The sequence below is a fragment of the Malaclemys terrapin genome, chromosome 8 (genome assembly GCF_027887155.1).
Source record: "Malaclemys terrapin pileata isolate rMalTer1 chromosome 8, rMalTer1.hap1, whole genome shotgun sequence".
NCBI classification, from domain to species: Eukaryota; Metazoa; Chordata; order Testudines; family Emydidae; genus Malaclemys; species Malaclemys terrapin.
In genome coordinates, this window is record NC_071512.1 from 40,975,266 (window position 1) to 41,002,802 (window position 27,537).

A 27,537-nucleotide genomic window follows, 5' to 3' on the forward strand; every position below is an offset into this window, starting at 1 on the left:
GGGAGGTCCAGGTTGGATATCAGGAAAAACTATTTCACTAGGAGGGTGGTGAAACACTGGAATGCGTTACCTAGGGAGGTGGTGGAGTCTCCTTCCTTGGAGGTTTTTAAGGCCTGGCTTGACAAAGCCCTGGCTGGGATGATTTAGCTGGGAATTGGTCCTGCTTTGAGCAGGGGGTTGGACTAGATGGCCTCTTGAGGTCCCTTCCAACTCTGATATTCTATGAACCTCTAAGGATGGAGATTCCACCACCTCCCTAGGTAACCACTTCCAGTGCTTTACCATTCTCCCAGTGAAATAATGTTTCCTAATAGTCAACCTAGACCTCCCCCACTGCAACTTGAGACCATTGCTCCTTGTTCTGTCATCTGTTATCACTGAGAACAGCCAAGCTCCATCCTCTCTGGAACCTCCCTTCTGATCCCTGTCACTCTTCTCTTCTGAAGAGACGCAATACTCCAGATGTGGCTTCACCAGTGCCGAATAGAGGGGAATAATCACTTCCCTCGATCTGCTGGCAATACTCCTACTAATACAGCCCAACGTGCAACAAGGGCACACTGACTCTCATCCAGCTTCTCGTCCACTGTAATTCCCAGATCCTTTTCTGCAGAACTGCCGCTTAGCCAGTCGGTCCCCAGCCTGTAGCAGTGCCTGGGATTCTTCTGTCCTAAGTGCAGGACTCTGCGCTTGTCCTTGTGGAACCTCATCAGATTTCTTTTGGCCCAATCCTCCAATTTGTCTAGGTCACTCTGGACTCTATCCCTCCAGCCTATCTACCTCTCCCCCCAGCTTAGTGTCATCCGTGAACTTGCTGAGGGTGCAATCTATCCCATCATCCAGATCATTAATGAAGATGTTGAACAAAACCAGCCCTTGGACCGACCTCTGGGGAACTCCGCTTGATACCGGCTGCCAACTAGACATCGTGCTATTAATCACTATCCATTGAGCACAACGATCTAGCCAGCTTTCTATCCACCTTATAGTCCAGGGATCGGCAACCTTTGGCCGCGGCCTGCCAGGGTAAGCACCCAGGCGGGCCAGTTTGTTTACCTGCCATCTCTGCAGGTTCAGTCGATCGCAGCTCCCACTGGCTGCGGTTTGCCACTCCAGGCCAATGGGGCCTGCAAGGTGGTCGAATCCATACATCTTTAACTTGCTGGCAAGAATACTGTGGGAGACCGTATGAAAAGTTTTGCTAAAGTCAAGGTATATCACAACCACCACTTTCCCCATATCTACAGAGCCACTTATCTCATCATAGAAGGCAATCAGATTGGTCAGGCATGACTTGCCCTTGGCCAATGGCTCTGCAATCACATCAGCCAACTCTCTCAACACCCTAAGATGCATTGCATCTGGCCCCATAGACTTGTGCATGTCCAGCTTTTCTAAATAGTCCTGTTCTTTCACCACTGAGAGCTGTTCACCTCCTCCCCATACTATACTGCCCAGTGCAGCAGTTTGGGAGCTGACCTTGTCTGTGAAGACCAAGGCAAAAAAATCATTGTGTACTTCAGCTTTTTCCACATCATCTGTCACAAGGTTGCCTCCCCCATTCAGTAAGGGTCCCAAACTTTCCCTGACCACCTTCTTGTTGCTAACATACCTGCAGAAACCCTCTTGTTACCCTACACATACCTTGCTAGCTGCAACTGCAACTGTGCACTGGCATTCCTGATTGCTCAAGCAATATTTTTATACTCCTCCCTAGTCATCTGTCCAAGTTTCCATTTCTTGTAAGCTTCCTTTTTGTATTTAAGCTCACTGAAGATTTCTCTGTTAAGCCAAGCTGGTCGCCTGCCATATTTACTATTCTTTCTGCGCATCAGGATGGTTTGCTCCTGCGCCCTCAATAAGGCTTCTTTAAAATACAGCCAGCTCTCCTGGACTCCTTTCCCCCCATGTTATTCTCCCAGGGGATCCTGCCCATCAGTTCCCTGAGGGAGTCAAAGTCTGCTTTTCTGAAGTCCAGAGTCTGTATTCTGCTGCTCTCCTTTCTTCCTTTTGTCAGGATCCTGAACTCAACCATCTCATGGTCACTGCCTCCCAGCTTCCCATCCACTTTTGCTTCCCCTACTAATTCTTCCCTGTTTGTGAGCAGCAAGTCAAGAAGAGCTCTGCCCCTAGTTGGTTCCTCCAGCACTTGCACCAGAAAATTGTCCCCTATACTTCCTGGATTGTCTGTGCACTGCTGTATTGCTCTCCCAGCAGATATTGGGATGACTGAAGTCCTCCATGAGAACCAGGACCTGTGATCTAGAAACTTCTGTTAGTGTCCGAAGAAAGCCTCGTCTACCTCATCCTCCTGGTCTGGTGGTCTACTGCAGATGCCCACCAGGACATCATCTTTGTTGCTCTCACCTCTAAACTTAACCCAAAAACTGTCAACAAGCTTTTCTCCAGTTTCATACTGGAGCTCTGAGCAATCATATTGCGCTCTTTCATACAGTACAACTTCTCCACCTTTTCTCCCCAGCCTGTCCTTCCTGAACTGTTCATACCCATCCATGACAGTGCTCTAGTCATGTGAGTTACCCCACCAAGTCTCTGTTATTCCACTCAGATTATAGTTCCTTGACTGTGCCAGGACTTCTACCTCTTACTGCTTATTTCCCAGGCTTCTTGCATTTGTGTACAGGCACTGAAGATAACTAGCCAATTGCCCTTTCTCAGTATGAATCAGGAGGCCTCTCCTGTTGCACCCACCTCCTTGTGCAGAGGGAGGATAGCCTCTCTTTGCAGACTACCACTGAGGGCTAAGGCCCTACTCCCAGCACGAGCTGACGAGGCTGCTGGAGTTGCGTTGGCCGGATTCAGGGACTCAGACATTCACAAGGATGAGAACATCCATGGCCTCACTGAACCACATAACACACCCTTCCTGCTTTGGGGCAGAGCCAGCCACTGGCTGGGGGCAAGAGAACACACCTTCTCTGCAGCACCCATACCAGCCTCAGTCCAGTTCAGCCACTGTGGTGCAGATGTTACCCTCAGACCCTGCTGGTGTAGTGTGAGAAATTGCCATCTGTAGGAATTTGGTACATCAGATAACAGTTTTTTACAACAGCAGATTTTTTTTACAATCCCTTACATGAGTAACCGCTACAGGTAGCAAATTCCTACAGATAGCAATTTCTTGCACTATACTCAGCCAGGTGTGCGATGCCAGCAGCAGGGGCTGAGTCACTGCAGCAGCCCTGCGAGCCCGCCCACTGCAACCAGGCCATGCTCGCTCTGGAGCCTGGCTGGCCATGCTGAGGACGGAGGGGGTCAGGCTTCCAGTGCTGATGCACACTCAGAGGGCACTGGGCAGCTGCGTCCCTGGGCCTGTGTCTCATCTAGGGGCGGGACTTCACGTAAAGTGTTGCCCGCCGGGATCGGGCCTGGCTGTTGCTATAGTGCAGCGCGGAGCTGGGACAGGCACAGAGCCTCCCTTAGCCCCAGTGACCAGGAATGCATGAGGTAAGCCCATGCCCAGACTTGACCCCCCCCAAACCCAGAGCCCCCTCCTGCACTCCAAATCCCTCACCCCCAGCCCAATCCCAGAGCCTGCACCCCCAGCCAGAGCCCTCAACCCCCCCCACCCCAACCAAGAGCCCCCTCACACATCTGAACCCCTCATCCCCAGCCCCATCCCAGAGCCTGCACCCCCAGCCCAGAACCCATACCCCCGCCACACCTCAACCCCCTGCCTCAACCCACAACCCCCTCCAAATCCCTCAACCCCTCCCTGAAGTATGGAGCCCCCTCCTGTACCCCAAACCCTTATCCCAACCCTAGAACCTCACCCCCTCCTGCACCCCAGGGAGGGGGAAATGTAATAAACTGGGGTCAGGGCCTCAGAGAAAGGATGGGGCAAAGGTGTTTAGTTTTGTGCCATTAGAAAGTTAGGAACCCTATCAGCCACCATCACCTGGGTGAATGGGCTCCTGCTCCAGCCACCCACCGGTCCTACAGGGCCCCACAGCCCGCACGTTGCCAGTCTCCGTGCGAGTGGGGCCGATTGGCCTGCAACCTCAGGTTCTCTCAGCAGTCTGTCTCTCCAGGGCCCGGGATTTCCTCTCTATGGCATATGGCTCCTCTAGCCTATGTGCCTCCCTTATGGTTCTGGCTTAGTCTATTCTAGATACTGCCTCTCTATGGTTTCTCTGGTCTACACACCTTATTTATGGTTTCGGAGGCGTTCTATTCTTCACACACCCTCTCTGGTGTGTCCCATCTAGCCTTCACACTGCCTCTCTATGGGCTCATTTGGCTCCCTCTAGTCCTCACTTTCCTTCTCCATGGTTTCTGCGGGGCCCTCTAGCCCTGACGTCTCCTCTCTGTAGTCTCTCGCGTGGTGGCGTCTGAGACCCGGGACCGAGATGTGGCGGCTGCCGGGACTGCTGAGCCGAGGTCAGGGCTCTGGAGCGGGGCTCTCACACCCGCTGTGTATCGCGAGAGTCGCGACAGGGCCGGGCCGGTGCTCGGCAGCGCTGCTAGGGCGGGTCTAGGCGATGTCCCGACGCCCGCAGCGGGGGGCAGCCTGGGCGCAGGCACAGCCCGGCGAGCCCTGCCTCGCACTCCTGGGGCGCTAGCAGCCCGGCCGGGCAGCTCCTGCCCCCAGCGCGGCGGGGATGGGACAGGCTGCGCGGAGCTGCCGCTGGGGCGGGGCGGGGCTGGAAGGGCTGGCCCGGCGCGGCGCGGCCCGGCCTGGCCAACTTCCCACCGCAAGGTCGCATTTTCTTCTTAGCAAGTCTCCATAGACTCCCCCGCGCTGGCTGCCTCAACTCCTATCCTGAACCCTTAACGTTCCCAGAGCCCATCCGGGCCGTCCAGCCCTGTAATCCGGTCCTAGCAATCAGCCTCCCCAGCCCCGGCCTGAGCTTCCTCCCCTGCCTGTCGCTGGCTCGGTAAAGCGGTGCTCAGGCCTCAGTGGCTCAATCACACGTGCAGTGTTGGTTAGTGTAATAAATGAAAAGGGGGCGGGGGGGAAGAGAGCTCTCTTTCATGAGCACCCAGCCGGTTAGCTATAAAGTCCCTCTTAGTGGCTGTTTTCTGCTTACTTTACCTGTAAAGGGTTAACAAAGTTCCCCAAGTAAAGGAAAAGGAATGAGCATCTGACCAAAAGAGCCAATGGGAGGCTAGAACTTTTTTAATGGGGGTAAAAAAAACCCTTGAGCCACAAGTCAAAATAAAGAAATAAACCTAATTGTGTCTACTTAAACATACCTTGTCCAATGATTTCTTCTAGGTATGGAAGATGAATTTTTATATCTGGTTCAAGCCTTGCATCGCATTACTGCTTGTAGCATTGATGCTCTGTGTCTCCTCCTCCAGAGAACAACAGACAAAAAGGAAGGTTTTTTCCCCCCATTTAAAAAAGTTCTAGCTTCCCATTGGCTGTTTTGGTCAGGTGCCCACTCCTTTTCCTTTACCTGGAAGGGAGCTTCCCACCCCCACCCCCTTTTATTTATTACATGCTCACTACGCTGTGGCAGTTCTCTAGTAAATTCAAGTACTTGCTAAATTTCCATTTCAATTAACCCTCAATTCAAAATACCCCATTTTTAGGGAACTTTATGTAGGGTTACCATATTTCAACGATCAAAAAAGAGGATGGGAGGAGCCCCGCCCCTGTCCTGCCTTAGCTCCGCCCCTGCCCCTTCCACTCCCTCCCACTTCCCACCCCCCTCAGAACCCCCAACCCTCCTCCCCCACTCCTTGTCCCCTGACTGCCTCCTCCTGGGACCCCTCCCCTAACTGCCCCCCAGGACTCCACCCCTTACCTAAGCCTCCCTGCTCCTTGTCCCCTGACTGCCCCCTCCTGAGACCCTCCCCTCATCCTAAGTGGCCCCTAGGACCCTACCCCCTACCTGTCCCCTGACTGCCCCAACCCTTATCCACACCCCCACCCCCAGACAGACACCAGGGACTTCCATGCCCCATCCAACCACTCCCCACCCCCTGACAGCCCCCCCCGAACTCCCGACCCATCTAAACCCCTCTGCTCCCTGTCCCCTGACTGCTCCGATCCCTCTCCCTACCCCTGCCCCCTGACAGCCCCACCCCCAGAACTCCCAACCCCCCCCCCTGCTCCTTGTCCCCTGACTGCCCCCTCCTGGGACCCCTGCTCCTAACTGTCCTCCAGAACCCCACCCCCTACCTAAGCCTCCCTGTTCCTTGTCCCCTAACTGCCCCCTCCTGAGACCCCCCCCACCTTAACTGCCCCCCTAGGACCCTACCTGTACCCTGACTGCCCAAAACCTTATCCACACCCCCAACCCCCAGATAGCACCACCCCCCGAACTCCCGACCCATCCAACCCTGCTCCGTCTCTTGACTGCTCCCTCCAGAACCTCCCTGCCTCTTCTCCGACCCCCTGGCTCCCTTACCGTGCTGCTCAGAACAGAGTGCTGCGGAGCGGCGCTGGGCAGCAGGGGAGGGGGAGCAGGGGGAGGAGCTCCAGACTGCTGGAGGCCCGATGCGAGTGGCACAATCCGGCCGGCTGCCCTGTCAGCCGCGCGTGGCTCTGCATGGGGGGGAAATCTGGACATTTACAAATTCCCCCCGGAGGCTATTTTTAACTCAAAAAAGCTGGACATGTCTGGGAGAATCCGGACAAATGGTAACCCTACTTTATGACCGCCACGGCAGAAGCATAACAGAGCCACTGCTGCCCACATTGCTTGAGCCAGTTTGGTTGCAATCCGTCCTTCCTCTTTAGATGGACGCTGAGGCTGGGAACTTCTGTCCCAAACAAGATAGTTCCTGGAAGTTCCACACCAAGTGGGGATTAGACTGGAAATGCTCCGACAGCTTCCACTTCAGGCTGCTTGATCCCCAAATAACTAAAGATGGGGGCTTGACTTTCCTTGTGCCAGCACCAGTTCACTCCTGAAGGGAATGGAGAATGGGGTCTCTGGCTCCCTGTGGAGCAGAATGCATGCCAGTGAGGCAGCACAGACATCCTTATGTAGCCAGACCCAGTGTTCCCGAGGGGACAGAGCATGTCCTAATGCTGGGGAGGCTGCTCTGTCCTCAAGCTACATGCTGGAGTGTCTGGAATCTCCTCCCAGCAGAATCCCAATGCATTGGTCCCCTCTCCTTCTAACTCCACATGCAGCCCTTCACCGCCTCCATGCGCTGAATGCTTCAAGCTCTATCCATGGGATCCCAACCCTTCCCAGCAATGAGGAGCTCTGGAACGCCACCTCAGCACTCAGTGCTGGACAGACTCCATCTGAACAGAGGTGAGAATGGGTAGCCTTCCAATGGGGGAAGCAGGGAGGAGACCTGGGCAGCCCCTACAGTGGCTAGAATGCAGAATACAGTGGCTAGAATGCAGAATGAGGGTCAGGGAACCCAGGGAGAGCCCTGCAGAGCCCACATGTCCCATTCTGTGTTGGGCGAGAGGCAATTGAGGGCTCTCCCATAGTCCTCAGTGCCCACTATGCCTGTAGGCAGCAGGGAAGCAGCTTTTGGGGGTCTGCATGGACTGGACTTCTTAGCCAAAGGCAAGAACTGTAAAGGGGAGTCCTGGGGAATGCTTCCCATTTGGGTTTGGCCTGGTCATACCATCCCTTCACCTCAGCCAGTGTTGGAGACAGCAGCAAACATGCCCCAAAGGCCATCCTGTTCTCAGGAACTGCAACATGAAATCCCTTTTCCTGATGGTGATCTAAGGAATTGCTGAAGTCATCGTATTTTAATCCAGGTCCTGGTTTTCTCTCTGGTTTTCCCTTCTTATAACCTAACTCAGCTTCACCTCTGGTCCCAGGCTCCTACCCCATGTCTTTCTCCCTCCTGCCACAGGCAGAGTTCCAGTGTAGTCCCCTCTCCCTGTGTCTCTTCCCCTCCTGCCTCAGATGCCCACACTAGGGAGAGTGTTCTAGCTAAACCCTTTGCATACCCTCCGGAGTTCAGTATGGGTGGCATGCATTTGACTGAGTGAGGTGTCCATGGTGCTCTGGAACCCCTTTGGCCAGCCTGTGCAGGCCCAAGGTCTGGGTGCATGCCTGCTCTCTTCCCGAGCACTCCCACTGGTGAGTCATACTGGTGCTGCAGCATGGGTCTGACAGTGTGCCACAGCCTCTCTCCCTGTGCTGCACTCTGGCCATGTCTACACAGGAACCTCATCACCACCATTTGCAGTAGGTGCTGCTCCAAAGCTGCAGTGAAGTTGGAGCTCTGCCATCTTATCATGCAACTTTGCCTACTCAGAGTAGAACTAGACACCAGGGTAGTGCTTGCCTGCTGCTGCTCCCCCAGCAGCAGTGAATGGCACCCAGTGCTAGTGCAGCTGCTTTATGCCTCACACACTCTCTTCTCCACTCCTCTCCTCTCCCCTCCAGTCCTGCGTTGCCCTTTGCCCCATCTTCCTGAGGATGGTGATTTACTGATATGAAGCTGCTGTCTGAGTGCCTGGAAACAATGTAAATGTTCCACAGTGGCTCTCCCAACTCAACCCCCCCATGCATGACCCATTTAAGGCTGTATACATGCCTGGAAAACATTACTGAGCACTGCTGGCCTGAAGACTGAGCCTAGTGGCTCGGTGCAATGGGCATGTCATCAGCACACCAGCCAGTATAGTCTGGCAAACTACCAGCAGGATTAGAATTTACATACAACTTGTGTTTGCTGCTGGCGATTGGATGCCCAGGTGCTCATAGCTGATGAGGGCAAGGATCCAATGCTGTGGGGCCAGGACCCTTCTCACTGGCCTTGATGCAGGATTAGGTGATGGGGTCCTTATGGCCCAGTCTTATTGGAAAACCAATTATTCTTATTGGGGAAGAAATAGGTGTCCCAGGGAAATAGGACAGGGCTAGGGAAGGGTTTTGAGTGGCTGCTCTTCCAACCCAGGGGGAACAGAGGGTGAGGGGTTCAAAATTCAGTAGTGCTTAAGATTGAATTTTGAAACTGAAATGATCCCAGAGAAATCAGGGTGAGAAAGGTTCACGCAGCTCAAGCAAAGCCTCAAGTTGCTAAAACGTTGCAGGAGTTTCCATCCGTTTCTCCCCCTGGCACACGCTTGTTTCTGTCTGTATCCCCCTGCCACCACCCCTCCCCACCAGTTCTGTCGCTGATGGCCCTGGGTTTCATAGAGTAAAAATTTTAAGGCCATTAGAGCATGTAGTCTGACCTGTATAACACAGGCCCTTGAATTCCACCCAGTTACTTCTATATTGAGTCCAGCAACTTGTATTTAGCTAAAGCATCTTTCAGAAAGACAGCCAGCCTGGATTTGAAGCCATCAAGTGATGAAGAATTCACAATTTCTTTTCCTCTCTAGTTTGTTTCAATGGTTTATAACCTCACTGTCTTAAAAATCTGCGCTTTATTTCTATTTTAAACGTCTGGCCTTATCTTCCAGCCATTGGTTCTTGTTTTGCCTTTCTCTGCTAGATTAAAGAGTGCTTTAGTACCCAGTGTCTTAGTCTTCTTTGTGATAACTTTAAACAGACTGATCTCTTTGAGTCTGGCACTGTAAGGCATTTTGTTCAGCCCTTACATCATTTTATGGCTCTCTTCTGCATCCTTTCCAATTTTTCAACACTTTTAAAATGCAGACACTGAAAATGGATGTAGTATTCCATATCGGTCTCACCAATGTCCTATACAAAGATAAAATCATCTTCCTGCTCTCTACACTCATGTTTATATCTCCAAGGACTGTATTGGCCCTTTTGCCACAGCATCACACTGGGAGCTCATGTTGAGTTACTTGTCAACTATGACCCCTAAATCCTTGTCAGAGTCCCTGCTTTCCAGGATATGCTCCCCAGGGCTTTGGACGGAGCCCGGAGCTGGAGCGCGGAGCAGTGGAGCTGCAGGTTTTTGCCCAGAGCAGGAGCAAAGCTGGAGCAGAGCTGTAGCAGTCACTATTGGTGCCGGAGCGGAGCTGGAGCAGAGCAATTCAAAAATTTGATTGCTCCAAATCCCTGGCCTCCCTTAGTCTGTAGGTCTGACCTGTATTCCTCCTTCCTACACGTATAACTTTCTATTTGGCTGTATTAAAAAGCATTCTATTTGAATGGTCCTAGCTTACTAAGTGATCCAGGTTGTTCTGTATGGCTACCTTGTCCTCATCATTATATGCCACTTTGTCAGTCTCTTTGTAATCTTCAAATCTGATCAGTGGGTTTTTTATATTTTCTTCCTGGTCTTTATAAAGATATTGAATGGTGTTGGGCCTAATATCTATCCCTGCAGAACTTCACTAGAAATACCCCCTTCCAGGATGATCTGTCAGTTAGCCAGTTCTTAATCCTTTTAGTGTGGCTTGATATTGTATAGTGCTCATTTTAAAACCAGAATGTTGTGACATACCAAGGTACAATCCAGACCAATGAGTATCTGTCACCCCTGCCCTGTAACCTGGGGTGCCCTTTGCACTGCTTTCTGCTGGAGCCGCCAACCTGGACTGCTCACAAACAGCCTGCAGTATGTAAGTCACTCCCAGCTATGTCTGTGTGTGCTGCAGTCAGCCAGCCACCTCTTGGCTCTTACCAGCCTTAAAGAGTCCACAGGGTGAGCCCAGCACATTCCCAGTCCCAGATCTTTCCCCAGAAACATATATCTGTGCTGTCCAGCCATCTCCTGGACAGTGCAAATATATTGAGTCTGTTCTTCTTTTGAAAAAATAATATGCACACAACTTGTTACCCCAAATGGTGTTCCCGGACATTCCAGCGAACACATTAAAACAAGTTTATTAACTACAGAGAAAAAGATTGTAAGTGAGTACAAGTTATGAAGTGTAAAAGTCAGAATTGCTTACAAGAAAAATAAAGGTAGAATGCTATCTGGGTGCCCAACCTAACTTTGCTTTGAATCTAATATACACCTCTACCGCGATATAACACGACCCGATATAACATGAATTCGGATACAATGCAGTAAAGCAGCGCTCCGGGGGGGGGGGGGCGCACTCCGATGGATCAAAGCAAGTTCGATATAAAGCAGTTTCAACTATAACGCGGTAAGATTTTTTGGCTCCCGAGGACAGCGTTATATCGGGGTAGAGGTGTAGTTTGTTTTCTCACCACATGCTTTCAGCACTCTTACTAACCAAACTCATAGGTCGGGACCCTCCCCCAGAATCCAACAGCTGCCTCCTTTGTCTCTTCAGGTGCAGAGAAAGCAATAGGCAGGGAGAGAGAGAGGGGTGCCTAGGATGTTTGTCCTAACTTTTTATAGTTTCAGTCCCCTCTTGAAAAACATTTCTAGCTGAGACCCAGAAGACAAAGAGTCTGTGTGGAAGGATATTCCCTGCTGGGCTTTTTTCCACATGTTTGAACTTCTTTGTTTTCTCTCCTTGCTTGATTTACTACTTAAATCGAAATTAAGCCAAGTAGACATTCCTTCCTTTATTTAGGACAGACCTGACTTCTATCTGGGCAGAGCTGTGTGATTTGGAACATTTAGGCTATGTCTGCACTACAGACCTTACAGCGACACAGTAATGCTGCAGCTGTGCCACTGTAAGGTCTCCCGTATAACTGCTCTATGCCAACAGGAGAGAGTTCTGTCATCGGCATAATTAAATCACCACCAATGAGCGGCAATAGCTGTGTCAGCAGGAGAGCGTCTCCCACTGACATAGTGCTGTCCACATCAGCGCTTCTGTCAGTGAAATTTGTCGGTCAGGGGAGGTGTTTTTTTTGCACCCCGACCGATAAAAGTTTTTCCAACAAAAGTGCTAGTATAGACATAGCCTTAATAACATCATACGAGGGAATCTTAGAACTTCATATATAATGTTGCCACACATTTTATCAGGACAATACTGACCGGCAAATTGAGTTTTCAAATGATACCTTACAAGGCATACTTTGTACAAAGATTATTACAATAGTGTATTGGATGTGAACATAGGAGTGTATTATATCATAGTGGTACTAAGTCAAACTCTTTCTGAACAAAAACCAGTATGTTACATCTGTGCAGTTACCTGTATCAACCAAACTTGTCATCTCATCAAAGAATGAAATCAGGTTTGCTTGACAAGACCCATTCTCCATAAACCACTTTGACTGGCCTTAATTGTGTTAACCTCCTTTAATTCTTTAGTCATTGAATCCCAGCTCAGCATTTCCATTATTTTGTATGGGACTGATGTCTGACTAACTGGCCTATAGTTACCCAGATCAACCCCCTTGTCCATTTTCAATATTGGCACAACATTAGCACTCTTCCAGTCTTCTGGAGTTTCCCCAGTATTCTAAGATTTGTTAAAAAATAAAATCAGCAGGCCACAGATATCTTCAGCCAACCCTTTTAGGAATGTTGGTTGCAAGTTATCTGGGCCAGATGATTTAAAAATATCTGTCCTTAGTAGATGTAGTTTAATATCCTTTTTAGTTACTAATGTACTGGAAAGTACTTCCTCATCCTAATGTTATGTGAGTGTGTCATTCTGCTTCTTTCCAAACACAGAACAGAAACATTTATTTAACGCTTCTGCCTTATCTGCATCATCATTAACAATTTTACCATCTCCATATAGTGACAGGCCTACGCCATTGCTTGGATACTTTTGTACCTAATATACTTTAAAAAATTCTTTCATACTGTCCATATGAAGTCCCGTCAACCATGGATTTTTTCCATCTTTAGCTTCCCTTATATTTCTGCACATCATAACTTTTGATTCATAATGATTGTCTATTTCCCCTTTTCCCATTTGTTATATGTTGCTTTTTTATATCTAATTGCTGCCTTGATTTTGCCACTGAACCAGGATGGGTTAGCCAGTGTTGTCCTTTTGGGTTAGAAAATTGTAATGTTTAGAAATTAACGATGTTCCCTGATGCATCCTGTGACATGGGCATCAGGAGACATGGATGGGAATGGTGGGTTGGAGCTGTGCTGGGCACAGAGAAAATGACAGGGTTAGGAAGGGGTGAGGTTATGTTTCATTCCCATGGCCTACTGCTGGCTCCCTGGGAGCAGGGTTAAGGGGAGTCGAGACCCCACAGCTGCCAGCTCTGTCCCTGTACCTCCAGTAGCAAGCCTCCAGAGAAACTGAGCTGGTAGCTGCTCTCCTGACACAGCTTTAGCACCAGCTCCATGTTCACTCCTTTTCATGCTTATACTTTGGGGCCTAATAGCTTGGGAGTCCCCTTAAATGATGCCAAGTTTCCCACATAGCACATTATACAGGCATTCAACTGGCAGGTCAATTTTCATGCGACCCTGCTCTTGCAGATAGGTCATTTTGAGGGGGCTGCATCTCAGGAACCTCTGTGGAAATGCCCCCAGATTTGTTCTCTTTAGTCTATTGCTGGTCCCTACCTGACATTCACATTTTCAAGTCAATCTAACTCTGCATGTACATTTTAAAACAGGCTGATAAACAGAGCCAGGTCATTGTTGGGTGTGTATAGATGGGAGTGCCTTATCCTGGGAACCATCTGACCTAATGACCCTGTGTTTGTGCCATAACCCCTGGTCTGAAGTGAGTTTCCGGCTGATCTGTAGAACTGAGCGCGCTAACGAACATGTGCAGTGGCTTCCTGTCTCCACTCCGGATTGTTGCATGCAGTAGCTCAGTACACCACTGGGAGAACCAGAATGGGGACATCTCTACACTACAGTAAACCACCCAGGTCTGGCCTATGTCAGCTGACTCGGGATTATAGTAGCTCAGTTTAGTGCTGGGAGAACCAGAATGAAAGTCCAGTAACTTGAAATATTGGTTTACCAGACTGGTTCTTGGTGCTGGACACTAGTTTGGATCAAGAAGTCCTACAATGCTAGTTTTATGTGGCTCATGGCCATAGTTTTTTCCCCAGGTCTTTGCCAAAAGCCTCATAACCTGAAAATTTTAAAAGCAGGTTGGGAAGGGTGGAGTCCTGTATTTCCTGAACCCCTGCATCAATGGACCTCAGATTTGCACTGCAAACCCAGCCTCAGGTCTCCAATCAGACTTTTTTGTCTGCCTTGCATTGTAGAGCCCTTTGAAAATTCAGATCTAAATAGAAAACTCTGGTTGACTTAACTGTGGTGTGGGTTGGGCCCCTGTAGTCTAGAGAGCTCATTATCTCACCCAGTTTTGCAGGGAAAGGAGTTTTACATTATTGTTTGTTTTCCAGTTATTTTCTCTCACCTAGCTGGCAGAGCGGACGGGGTCGAGATGATTGGGAGCAAGGGAATGCGCAGCGACCCTTCTTGAACTTGCAGCCTCACTACACAGTCCTGGATGCCTTCACCTGGGTGAGGGACAGTCTCTTCTGGTGTGGGGGGAGGGAGCTGCAACCAAAACATGCCTCTATAAAGGGACTGTGGCCAAGGCACCTGTGAGGAGGGAGTTGGCGGAGCTGTAGCTGAGGGGTTGGAGGGAACTGTGATCAAGATGTCTCCTGCAGGGATGTGGGTAGTTGGAGGGAAGAAGCTGTGGCTAGATGGGATGCTGTGGAACTGTGACCCAGAAGCCCTGCAGAGGTGTGTGGGATGGACACCCTGTGGGAATGGGGTGGGCAGCTGAGTTGGATGGGGAGCAGCAGATGGAATGCTCTCTGGGAGTGAGGTGGGGAGCTGAGCCTAGGATGCCTTGTGGGAATGGGGTGGGGAGTCAGGGATGTCTGGGGAGCTGTGGACGGGATGCGTATGGCAGTGTGAAGGGAAGTTGCAGCTGGGATGTTGTGTAGGTGGGGAGCTGTGGGCAGGATGCTCTGCTGTGTCTGGGCACCCAATGGAAAGGGAGAGCTGTGTGCTGCAGGGAGGGGAGAGAGGAAGGGGTGGTTGTTTTCTCTGACTTGTCTTTTCCTTCCTTTAGGGCGCACTAGCTGTGCTTGTTCTGCAGTTGGCCAGGCAGATCCCATGGCTGAGCCCCGTGCCAGGGGCAGGAAGAGAGGATGGGCATCCCCATGTGGGTGGGCTCCTCTCTTCTCTGCTGCCCCATCAGCACTCAGGTCAGTTCTGCCTCCTGCAGGAGGACGGGGGCCCAGGGTGACTGTCGGTTGAGAGTCTCTGCTGTGGGAGCGCTGTGAGGGTACAGGGAGGGCTGTGCTGCCCCTGTGCAAAAGGCACCTGTCAGTCTGAAATTGGGAGCCAGCAGGGTGTGAAGTCCTGTGAGCCTGGGGGTCATGTCGCTGGGAAATACCCTATCCCTTCACACTGGCTTGGGCACCTTCTGGGTTGAGACACACAAAGCAGGTTCCTTGTGTTCCCTGCCCATGACTCTGGAGTTCTCTCTTCTTCTGCCCTTTGGCCCCATGCTCAGAGATGGGAGAGCTCTGAGCAAATGCTCAGGGGGCCCCAGGCACTGCAAACATGGAGGGGCGACCCCAGGCATGTCCCACAGGTGACATCCTGCATGGCTTTCAGGTGTTGGGGCTTGTCTTCTGTGTTTCAGTGCCAGCTGCAGGCTCATCCAGTTGCCACAGTAACCAAAAGGTGCCCTGCTTCCTGCTGGGAGGAATTCCAGACGCTGCACCAGAGAATCCATCCCCTGGCATCCCCTCAGGGCAAGGAAAGCCTCAGCTCTGCCCAGAAACAGGTACCAGCCCAGGGTGTATGGGGTAGGGTACCCAAGGCAGAGGGATTTTTTGGGAGTCTCAAGGAGCCCAGAGTGCAGGGTGTCTCCTGGAGGTGGGGAAGGAGCCTATGGTGCAACTGAGGGTGGGTTTGATTGGCCTTGGCACCTGGGATTCTGCGTCCAGTTTGGTGTCCTTGCTTCAGAAGGGGTGTTGACTTGGAAAGGGTCCAGGAAAGAGCCTCAAGAGCAATTAGAAACCTGCCTCACAGTCAGAATTGTAGGGAGTCCCATCTTTTTAGCTCAGGGGTTCTCAAACTGGGGATCAGGACCCCTCAGGGGTCACAACATCATTACAAGGGGGGTCGCGAGCTGTCAACTTCCACCCCAAACCCCGCTTGCCTCCAGCATTTATAATGATATTAAATATATTAAAAAGGGTGTTTAATTTATTAGGGGGGTCGCACTCAGAGGCCTGTTATGTGAAAGGAGTCGCCAGTAAAAACGTTTGAGACTCACTGCTTTAGCTTATCCCAGGTTAGGAGATAACTTTGATCATGAGCAGCTTGTTGTGCACAAGGAGATTTTGGAGAGGGAGGACTCCTATGCAGCAGTCAAAAGCAGCAGGATCCACTGGCTGGGAGCGTAAAACAGACAAATCTATAGTGGAAATAGATCGCATGTTTTTAACAGTGAGGGAATTGACCATTGGGAAAATTGCTCTCAGGCTGTGATGGATTTTGCATTCTCTGAGCCAGCTGTGGGAGCATGGGATCTCACCCGGCTTTATAGTGCCACTATGATTCCTAGTAATCCTGTACACAATGAAATCATCATTGCAACCTCCCCATGCCACCTTCTGCCCATTCCCAAGCGCTCCTGCTGTTCAGGAGAGGATGTATGGGTGCCAGCGGAGGGGGAAGGCATCTGCCAAGAAGGACCTGGGAAGAAGGGTGCTAGCAGCAGAACGGCCTCATCCTCACAGCCAAATCCCTCCCTCTGTGAGGGTCATGGCAAGGGGCTGTAAGGAAACAGCTGTGTTTTCCCAACAAGGCTGGGCAGTGGTGGGGAGAGTGAGGAAGTGCTGCAGGCCCCTCTCAGTTCATTGTGGGGCTGGTGGGAGAGGAAGCGCTGCGGGCTCCTGTCAGTTTGCTGTGGGAGGGGTGGGCCTGCAGAAGAGCTGCATCCCCTAACGGTTTGCTGTAGGGGGCAGTGAAAGTGGTGTGTGTTGGAGGGTTACCTGCCAGTGAGCCATCATTGGGTCTTGCTGTTGTAGCCATGTCAGTCCCAGGATATTAGAGAGACAAGATGGGTGAGATAATATATTTTACTGTACCCACTTCTGCTGGTGAGAGAGACAAGTTTTTGAGCCACAGAGCTCTTTTTCAGGTCTTTGAAAGGAACTCCCAGTGTCACAGCAAAATGGAATGTCAACAGATTATTTAGAAAGAAAGAAATCTGATGAGGTTCAACAAGGACAAGTGCAGAGTCCTGCACTTAGGAAGAAAGAATCCCATGTACCGCTACAGGCTGGGGACCAACTGGCTAAGCAGCAGTTCTGCAGAAAAGGATCTGGGGATTACAGTGGACGAGAAGCTGGATATGAGTTAGCAGTGTCCCCTTGTTGCCAAGAAGGCCAACAGCATATTGGGCTGTATTAGTAGGAGCATTGCCAGCAGATTGAGGGAAGTGAATATTCCCTTCTATTCGGCACTGGTGAGGCCACACCTGGAGTATTGCGTCCAGATTTGGTCCCCCCACTACAGAAGGGATGTGGACAAATGGGAGAGAGTCCAGCGGAAGGCAATGAAAATTATTAGGGGGCTGAGGCACATAATTTACGAGGAGAGGCTGAGGGAACTGGGGTTATTTAGTCCGCACAAGAAAACAGTGAGGGGGGGATTTGATAGCAGCCTTCAACTACCTGAAGGGGGATTCCAAAGAGGATGGATCTAGACTGTTCTCAGTGGTGGCAGATGACAGAACAAGAACAAGTTGCAGTGTGGGAGGTCTAGGCTGGATATTAGGAAACACTATTTCACTAGGAAAGTGGTGAAGCACTGGAATGGGTTACCTAGGGAGGTGGTGGAATCTCCATCCTTAGAGGTTTTTAAGGCCCGGCTTGACAAAGCCCTGACTGGGATGATTTAGTTGGGGTTGGTCCTACTCTGAGCAGGGGATTGGACTAGATGACCTCCTGAGGTCTCTTCCAACCCTAAGATTCTATGATTAGCATAAGTCGTTAACACACTTTGTATTAAACCATTCAAGGTGAAGTGGCCCGTTAACCCCCCTGTACTCATAAGACAAAAAGAGGATATTAATGGGTTACAAATTGTTGTAATGAGCCATACATCCAGATAACCCATCATGGCAGTTTCTCCATGTGGAGAGCTGATGTCACTAAGAAGAGGAGGATTCATAGATTCCAAAGCCAGAAGGGACCATTGTGATCATCTAGTCTAGTGGTGGGCAACCTGCGGCCCAGAGGCCGCATGCGTCCCATCAGGGCAATCCGCTGGCAGGCCGCAAGACAGTTTGTTTACATTGACCATCCGCAGGCACGGCTGCCCACAGCTCCCAGTGGCCACAGTTCACCGTTCCTGGTCAATGGGAGCTGCGGGAAGCGGCAGCCAGCACGTCCCTGCGGCCCGCGCCACTTCCTGCAGCTCCCATTGGCCAGGAACAGTGAACCGCAGCTGCGTGCGGCCATGCCTGTGGACGGTCAATGTAAACAAACTGTCTCACGGCCAACCAGCGGATTACTCTGACGGGCCGCAGATCGCCCACTACTGATCTAGTCTAACCCCCTATATAACACAGGCCAGAGACTTCCCCAAAACAATTCCAGTTGGAACTAGGGCATATGTTCCAGTTCCTGATGTCAATGAGTGTGAGGCTGTGTCTGTGAGTGCCCTGGAGCAGTGGTGCATCAAGGAGGGACGCTGGTGACATAATCCAGAATACTGCTACAGAAAGGTGTTCACTGAATGGCTAGCTACCTGTTCAGTATATATTCTCACTGCGGTCTCTGCCTTATTTGCTGCTACCATCCAAACCCCACACTGAACACAGCAGAATTCATTGCTTCCTGGCACTTGTCACTCCAGTGTTTGAGCACTTCACAGTCCAGTTTGTATTCACAATGCCTGTAAGGCGGTCAGGGGTTATTATCTCTGCTTTACAGATGAGGCACAGGAAGATTAAAGTCAAAAGTGTTCATTAATTTTGGATGCCTGATTTTTAGAGTACACAGCATTACATAGCACTTTTTGTGTTCAAAGCACAGCTCCTGTTGAGTTCAGTTACAGCTGGGGGTGTTCAGAGCTTCTGCAAATCAGACCCAAAGGGCTCAGGTTGGGCACCCAGGAAATGAGGAACACACAATGAGTGTGAAAGTTTGGTTGCAGTGATTTGCCTGGCATCCTATAGGAACTCTATTGCAGAATAGGGATAGGATTCAATTCTCCAGAGCGGGGTGGAGTGGAAGGAGGGAGGCAGAAGGGTTGTAGGATTACTGGTCTGTCTCAGGCCCATGTCTCACCCTGATCTCTCATTGCAGGGGAGCGTCCATTCCCTGAGAGCTGCAGCACCAGCCTGGGACCAGCCCACTGCAGTGCACAGGTACAGTCTCTTTGTTTCTCTGTGGATCTTTGGCTTTAGAAGGAGCTTGTCCCAAAGCACATAGTCAGTGCTCTTTCCAGTACAGCCTGACTGATGCACCATATCCCGGGAGAGTCATGGTCACAGAGCAGGAGTCATAGCTATGGCACTTCCACCCCCTTTCCACAGATTGTGTGTAGTGGCATCCTGCCCTAGGAGTCTGCACAGCACACACACTAGTGCTGTGGGAACGCGCTACCGATAGGGCCCAGTCGGGATCGGGATCAGGACCTAAACCGCACAGCAAACTATCAAGGTGCAGGTGCGCAGCCACAGGGGCCTGGACTGGAGAGGAGTGAGGTAGGGGGCGTGCAGGAATGCGGCGGGGAGAGGCGCCTCTCCCACAGCCCCAGCCCCAGAGCTGCCACAGTGGGGAGAGGCACTTCTCCCCCACAGCAGCCTGCACCCCTAAACCCCTCATCCCTAGCCCCACCTCAGAGCCCCCAACCAGAGCTCACCCCCCCCCCCCGCACCCGAACCCTCTGATCCAGCCCTGAGCCCCCTCCCGCACCTCAAATCCCTAATCCCCGGTCCCACTCCAGAGCCTGCACCCCAATCCTTTGCCCCAGCCCTGAGCCCCTCCCACACTGAACCCCTCAGCCCCACCTCTGCCACACATCACCTCCATATTGGTGCACATAACAAAATTCATTCCGCACATGGATGTAAAAAATTAGAGGGAACATTGATCAGGACCCCATTGTACGTACATATCACACAAAGTGCACTCAAATAACATTAAAGTTGCGAACTCAAGCACAAAAAATTAGGAAATATCAGAATCAAGACTGCCTTAGTTCAAGACCTCTTCCTGTATCTGTATTATTGTACTGTCTTTAATTACATACTTCTGCACTATTTTTTCCCTCCCCTGTGGCTGAGCTGGCTCTGCAGGGCCCTGAGGGATGGACCCAGCTCCCTGTTCCATGGCTGGGCTGGCTCTGCAGGGCTTGCAGGAGTGAAAAAATCCCTATATTTCTGTTTACTGAGGGTTGCTCTGACTGACAGGTGGGAAGCAAACCTGCTGGAATCCATCCTTCCTCTCCTGATTAGAACTGCATTGTAAATAGTAGTGTGGAGCTAATCTGAAATTAGCTGAAGTGTGCACTGCTGCCACTTGGTGGCACCAAACTGTATCCTAGATACTAGGAAACAATTACTCCAAGCCTGATTCCCTCCCACTCCTGACTAGGCAAATTAGGGGATGCTGCTAATTAGCAGGGAAATTAGGAAAAAGCCATAAAACAAGGACAATGGGGAAGGATTTATTTAGCTGACAGGCTATTTAAGTTTGAATGATGTAGAGTGCCAGGAAATGGGCTGCTCCACGTTCGCTGTAGGGAGATGCTGCCTATGCTGCTGAACCTGACCTAGGAAGGGGAGGAGCGGGTGGTATTTCTGTGTGGGAGAGTTACTGACTGCCTTTTCAAGGTTCTCCTGGATTCTACTGACCTGCTGCTGAGTAAGAGGTGGCACAGCGCTCCCCTGGCCTGAGGGGTCTGCCCCGGGCTGGAGAAGGGTCTAGATGGCACTGTGCTGGGGGAATGTCGATGCGGCTACCCCGGTCTGAGGAGCCTGTATGGGACCCAGGGAATGTTGAGCTGGAACCTCTGGCTTGCAAGGGCTGTTTGGGTGGGCTAGGGGAGCGTTGAGGTGGCTTACCTGGCCTGAGGAGCTATTTGGGGTTGGAGGTGCTTCGATGCAGCTCCCCAGCCTGAGGATGCTGAGCAGGGTGGCGTTGGGGGGCTGTTGAGACTGGTGGGGAGCTCCGTGGCCTGATGGGGCTCGTGGGGAGGTTTAGAGCACAAACGCCACTACACCCTAGTTTGGTATAATGTGGCCCTAATGTGGGGAGGTGCTCTGGCAGCCATGACAGGAGCTGTCCTGAGACTTGAGGGGGTTTGCTAACACTCCTCTAATTCCCTTCCCTCCTAGGGGCTGTCATTTTCCACTCTGCAGGGGAAGCCAGCACAGCAGGAACGCCTGGAGGAAGCAGCTACCCAGCTGCAGGAGGTGTTCCGGGTCAGCGTTTCCACTGCGCTCAATATCCGTGGTAACGTGGACCGGGCTTCATTGTGTCCTATACTGCAGATATCAGGAATAGAGACAGGGACACCAACACACCCTCTCCTTTTTGGAGGACCTCAAATATGTTGGGAAGCCTCTTGCTATTGTAGTCTATGGAATCTGCAGCACTAGTAATGGTTCCCAGGTGTTCTTTGTGTGAGTTGGCTGTTGTCACGGTCCCATTACCTGTCCAGAGGGTGGAGTTCCTGCAACCATTGTCAGGCTTTTCAGATTCTTCTGTGCCACCTCTTACTGGCATTCACCCTGCTTTGCAATGAACTCTGGGAAATGAAATGACAGGAAACCTGGAGCATTGGAGAGGCTGGTGATGAGGCCAGAGAACCCCTCCCTCAACATAGGGTCGGGTCATTGGTCCCTGCCACCTCCTAAACTCCATGGCTTGAGGTGGGGCAGGGCCAAGAGTTGGCAAACTTGGCAGGATGCAGTGAGGCCAGCTGCCATGGGTGGGGCACGATGAGTTCCATGATCCTGTCCTGCCTGCTGCCTTTATGCTGCTTTGCTGAACATGCACTGTTCCCTCCCCAGGGATTGAGAGTGTGAGTGATGGCCACTACAGGGCAGCCTATTCCTGCTTCAAGCTGGCAGCAGATCGGGGCTACAGCAAAGCCCAGTTCAACGTGGGCCTGTGTTATGAGCATGGCAGAGGCACGGAGAAAGACCTGGCAAAGGTACCTGGTGGCATGCAGAGAGAGAGACACACATAGAAACCTACCAGGAGGCTGGGGGAGCGCTATTAGCCCTGTTTCACAGCAGCATGAGTAGGAGCAGTGATGGGGAAGGAGTGCCTGTGAGACACTTCACTCCAAAGTCCCTTGCCGCAGGGAGCAAGGCGCTGTTCCCATCTATACCCTTATGTGCATTGGTGAATGCCTGTCAGTGCAGGGGCACCCCGCAACCCTTGGGTGTGTGTGGGGGCCCTCAGAAGTCCTGGGTAGGAAGTAGAGCCCTGTGCGGGACTATTTTTTTAATCCCACTGTTCAGATCCACAGTACCCACTATCACATTGTTTCTTGAATTTTTATTCCGCTCCTGCTATTATGGCAGTGGATCCTGTGGGACCCGCGGGATTCCAGTCCCACTGCAGGACTCTAAAATTGTCCCAGCAATGGCTGGATGTGCTGCTCTCAGCACACTCCCTACATCCCCATGCAATGGGATGGGGACCGCCCAACCAGCCCAAATCACCCATACAGTGGGGTCAGAGTCCTCATGCCCTCCTATGAGGGGATGAGCAGCCCCTGTGTCTTCCCTTCCCCACGCAAAGGGATTAGAAACCCCCATCCCTCCATGCAAATGGCTGAAGAGCCACTGCATTATCATGCTAAGGGGATGGAAGGCCTCCATGCCCTGCCATCTTCAGACATAGATAGTTTGGCAATGGGGGCTCTCCTTTACTTCTGCACTGCTGCTGGCAGCAGCACTGCCTTCAGAGCTGGGGGCCAGAGTGCAGCCACTGCTGGCTGGGGTGTTTATGTTTGTGGTGATGGAGGACTGTTTTTTTTAATCCTGCTCCCATCCCGCCCCGCAGTACCCACTCCCACCTGCTCCCGCATTGTTCCTTGAATTTTTATCCCACTCCAGCTATTATGGCAGCGGGTCCTGTAGGACCCGCAGGATTCCAGTCCCGTTGCTGGGCTCTAGCGGGAGGTATTGTAGACATAAATGCAAACTATTAATTATTCCAGCCAGGAAACTCCTAGGAGGGAAGGTTAGGGCTGCAGAGTCAAACACCTTCCCATCAGGAGATGCTAAAGCTAAGGCTGCACGTGTGCCAGTGTAGGCTTTAATTGCATGGGTGCCTAGGGAAGACTGCCCCTCATGGGAGGAGACTTGGCTCCTTTGCAGCCCTGTCCTTTTCAAATATACCTTCCCAGGCCCTGTTCCATACACTTATATATGCAGCATTAGTAGTGGCTGGGAGAGTACTGGGGAATCCTGTTACCATACGGTACATATGTAAAACACCACCACATGTGCAGGAGCCATGTCCTGCCTGGACCACCTCCCAGCAGCTTTGTGTGGTGCACTGAGATGCACATCTTGAACCTAGGGAGTATTGTTTGTAGGAGTGCCCCTGCTGTGGCTATTTTGTGCCACTCAGCTGGTGCAAAGGAACTGCAAAACCAGCTTAGTTGGGCATTGTGCCAGTCCCAAGGCATAGAAGAATCTGGTGTAGCTGGCCCTATGCCACCCGCTATGGAATAGGGGTTGTGGCTAGGAAAAGAGGGAATGGGTGCAGTCCCCAGCTGCCAATCATCCCACTTCCCTACTTTCACTCTCCTATGTGAGCAGTTGCTGCAGCTAGCACAGGGCTGTAATGTGATGGCATTTGGATGGTAGGATGGGTATGATTGTGTATGGGGCAGTGGTGCAGGCATGTGCTGTGTGTGCTTGGGGTTGGGTTGTTCCTGAGGGATGGTGCACACTTGGGGGGAGAGAGGCTGCATGTCTCCCATAGTCAGTTCTCTCCCTGATGATCATACCCGAGAAGCAGGATCTCACCCGAATAGTCTTATGTTTCATAGAAGCATAGAATATCAGGGTTGGAAGGGACCTCAGGAGGTCATCTAGTCCAACTCCCTGCTCAAAGCAGGACCAATCCCCAACTAAATCTGGTGCATGTCTGGGATCTGCAGGGCACTGAGTATGAAGGAGGCTGCACAGTTAGGGAGGGTATTTCTGCTAATGGCTGCCTGGGGGAGTATGCATAGCTTGTGATGAGAACCGGCAAGGGGGTTTGGATGCAGATGCATGCTATGGTGTCCTTGCCAGGCTGGGTAAGTATTGGAGAGTGGCAGCCTCCTCACAAAGATGCCTGGGACAACGCGGCCTGGCATGCATACCTCCGGGCGCTCATGATGGTGTTTCTCTGTTTCCAGGCAGCTCTCTATTACCATCGTGCAGCCAGCAATGGGCACCCCACGGCCCAGTACCGCTATGCCAGGTTCCTCTTACGCCATGGGCTCAACGCTGAAGGGGCTGACATGCAGAAGGCTGTGACTCTGCTGGAGCAGGCAGCAGCAGCAGGGCTAGTGGAGGTGAGTGTCTGTAGCACATGAGTTATTGCTAAGGCTGAGTGTTTGAGTAGCATGGAGCCACCAGGGAACCCCCTCTGCACAGCACTGGGTCCTCTGTAGGGCAGTGTCCATGGGGTTGCGGGAAACCCTGCCTGTGTCCTTGCTCCCCCCCTCCAATATACGGGGCATGCCAGAGTCAGCTAGCTGCAGTGACGCATTAGCATCACCTCCTAAGCAAGGTTTGTTCCTGCCCTTGTATTTTTAGGCGTGTAGAAGCCTTGGGGTTTGGCACTATGCTAGGTTGTTTTGGCTCCTGTGTGTCAAAGTTGTGGTGAGCTTTCCCCACTCCAGTGTGCAGCTCTTTGTTCAGGTAAGTCCAAGCCCCCTGCTTCCACTATGGTGCTAGGCCTGTGGTGGACATGCACACTCAGTGCCTTTTCTGTCAGCATTGATTCCCCTTGGATTAGGCCTTTACTAAGCTCAAACAAGGAGAGAGACCGGAGGAGCCAGCTGTCGATAGGCCCTCAAAGAGGGCTCCTCCCCAATGCCGAGCATCCAGGAGTCGGTGTCAAGGTCTTGGTCCTGCACTGTGGATTCTCACACCAGCAGCCTTTTATATTCCATGCCCAGAAGACGCTTGCCAATAGGGACACATCCCCCTTTCAGCTGCCAAGCAGAGACCCACGACAGCGATCTGCACAAAGGCAACCAGAAGGCAAAGGATAGGTCTCACTATCACTGTCTGTCTCAACTGGCTCAGCTCACATGATGGTGTGTCCATCATCACATCAGACTCACCACTTCTCATCTTTTCTGGGCAGAGAGCTGCTTGGGATGTTGCCACAGCAGGGAGTGCTCAGACACTCACTAACCAGTGCTCAGATCTTGGAATGGGGAGCCACTCTGGTGCAATAGCACAGAATGCCACCTGCAGCCATCTCTGCTCCTGGGGCAGAAACAGCCCTGGGTCTCTAGCAGACCCACTCCTCCTGGACTGAAACCAGGCAGCCCCCAGTCCTCGTTACCAGCAGTGGACCGGGCCAAGGTGCTGCTCTCTTCCCAATATGGACTTTTCCAACCTGCTGGACCTGCCACTGGATTCTTTGGTCCAACCTGGATCTGCTGTCTCATGGGTAGAGCCAGATTCTGCATCCTGCCCTGAGTCTGAGCCGGATGCTGCTTGACCCACTGAGATTTCAGCCTTCCACCCACCAGACAGGACTTTACCATGTCCTCTCACCTACAGTTATAACATTCTGACTTCTTCAGGAACCACCTCCATACTGGAACATCAATGTGACACCGCCCCAGTCATTGTCGGGGTATCATCATTTCTCTCACTGAAGACTGAATTCCTTCTGGGAATCACATTGGCCTGGAAAGTCTGAGATACAGGCACTACTGGTTCACCCAGCCTATGCGGTGCCCTCTAAAGACAAGGTGGTACCTATGCCCACACCCTAAAATCCATCAAAGATGTCCTCCAGTTTCTACCAACCAATCAGTCCATCAATCTACCTGTATTTTTCCTAAAGCCCCAGTCACTTTGGTTCCCTGCAGTTTCAAATCAGCACTGTGATGCTGGCGGGCCAGGCACCAGCTTGAGCCAAGGCCCCTAGGTCTCAACTGAATACTGATCAATATATAGCTGGAACCAGTTTGGCTCCACCTGTGTGTTGATATTGTTAAAATAGGTATTAGAATTATAAGAATGTGTTTAGTGTTCAGACTTTATGAAATGCTTTTAAGTTGCTGCCTGCATTAATCTCACTTATAATACCTGTAACCCCTGTTCTAAGGTAATGTTTAAGTGTTTCATAGACTCATAGAAGATTAGGGTTGGAAGAGACCTCAGGAGGTCATCTAGTCCCAACCCCCTGCTCAAAGCAGGACCAACCCCAACTAAATCATCCCACTCAGGGGCTTTGTCAATCCGGGCCTTAAAAACTCTAAGGAAGGAGATTCCACTACCTCCCTAGGTAACCCATTCCAGTGCTTCACTACTGGAATTAGTTTTTCCTAGTATCCAACGTAGACCTCTCCCACTGCAATTTGAGACCATTGCTCCTTGTTCTGTCATCTGCCCCCATTGAGAACAGCCGAGCTCCATCCTCTTTGGAACCCTCCTTCAGGTAGTTTGTTCTGTATGTAAATCACCAGAGAGGAAAGAGACACTGAGTGTGAAATACTAGTTTCCAACAAGAGGTGTTATCTGTTGCCCAGCAAAGGAGGCCCATCAATGCCTGATGAACTACTGTGGAACATCAGAGGACAAAAGACTTTGTTGATTGCCCTTCCCCCCCCCCCCGCCTTCTCCCCCTCCAAGGGGAGACAAACAAGTGAATTCCTCCCAACAGCCAAATTTGCAACTTAAAGCAGAAGGGGGAAGGAATAAAAGCACTATCAAGTATCTTTTATGCTGCTTGGTTTCTGAGGGGCAAGGATTACTAAGCATAAACAAAAGATCCCCAGTGTTTGGCCTGGGTTAGCCCAAAAGGACACATAGAGCTTGCTTATTATAGAAGCTTCTATTACTTTTTGAAATTTAAGATTCGAACTGATTTTTATGTATATATGTTTAACCTTTTGAATAACACTCTTATTTCCTTTTCATAGTTAATAAATCTTTAGCTAGTTTATTATAGGACTGGCTACAAGCTTTGTCTTCAGTGTGAAATTGAATGTGCACCAGGGTAAGTGACTGGTTCTTTAGGACTGGATATAACCTGAATATTGCTGTGATCTTTGGTGTAAGGGACCATGTGTCACAAAGGCAGGCTCTGGGTAGCAAGATAGATCAGAGTACCCAAGGGGACTGTCTGTATCTCCATGTTAAGGCTATAGTTTAGGTTATAGTGCTTGAGGAGTTCACACTTGAGTGGTGAAATCTAAGTATAGAACTCATAACCAATTTGGGGTTTGTGCCCTTTTTCTTAACAGTCTTCCCTGAGGTTGGTACTTATGGTCTTGAGTCACTGCAGGACAGCTTGACAAGCACTGCAAGCCCCTCACCTCTCCACTGCAAAGGGACCCTTCATTGTGTTTATCCAACCACCAGATGATATCCTTCTCCTGTTCCCTTTTTCCCCGCTTGTGCAGCATGGCTTAGTGCAGGGAGAACCCAGACTTCAGGGATGGTAAAAAAATGGTAATCTGCCAAAGAAGAAAGGACTGCTGTGACTAATTTTTCTACAGACAACAAAAGTTTTCTACAACTGTGTTCTGTCCCCTTCTTTCTCAAACCTAACTCCCTGGCCCTGTTCTGCTTGTCTCCTACTTGTAAAGGGGCAGTAAGATCAG

At 51.1% G+C, this 27,537-nt stretch overlaps 1 protein-coding gene across 5 annotated transcripts in view; it reads left to right on the forward strand.

The window, feature by feature from the left end:
* The first annotated feature begins 748 nt into the window (after positions 1 to 748).
* The window catches only part of DELE1 (DAP3 binding cell death enhancer 1), a 39,594-nt gene continuing 12,805 nt past the window's right edge, over positions 749 to 27,537 (forward strand). For 3 of the 5 annotated variants that reach the window (XR_008445936.1, XR_008445937.1, XM_054037798.1), the window contains exons 1-9: positions 4,220 to 4,401; positions 7,112 to 7,238; positions 14,088 to 14,208; positions 14,771 to 14,906; positions 15,350 to 15,493; positions 19,032 to 19,093; positions 21,068 to 21,185; positions 21,746 to 21,888; positions 24,100 to 24,258. Coding sequence is in view for 3 of the 5 variants with exons in the window: in XM_054037798.1 (XP_053893773.1) it covers positions 4,371 to 4,401; positions 7,112 to 7,238; positions 14,088 to 14,208; positions 14,771 to 14,906; positions 15,350 to 15,493; positions 19,032 to 19,093; positions 21,068 to 21,185; positions 21,746 to 21,888; positions 24,100 to 24,258 (1,041 nt within the window). In the remaining 2 variants the exon portion in view is untranslated. Of the gene's footprint in view, positions 3,469 to 4,218; positions 4,402 to 7,111; positions 7,239 to 13,451; positions 13,602 to 14,087; positions 14,209 to 14,770; positions 14,907 to 15,349; positions 15,494 to 19,031; positions 19,094 to 21,067; positions 21,186 to 21,745; positions 21,889 to 24,099; positions 24,259 to 27,537 lie in introns of those variants that run through there. The other 2 variants (XM_054037802.1, XM_054037801.1) reach the window with 2 other exon arrangements.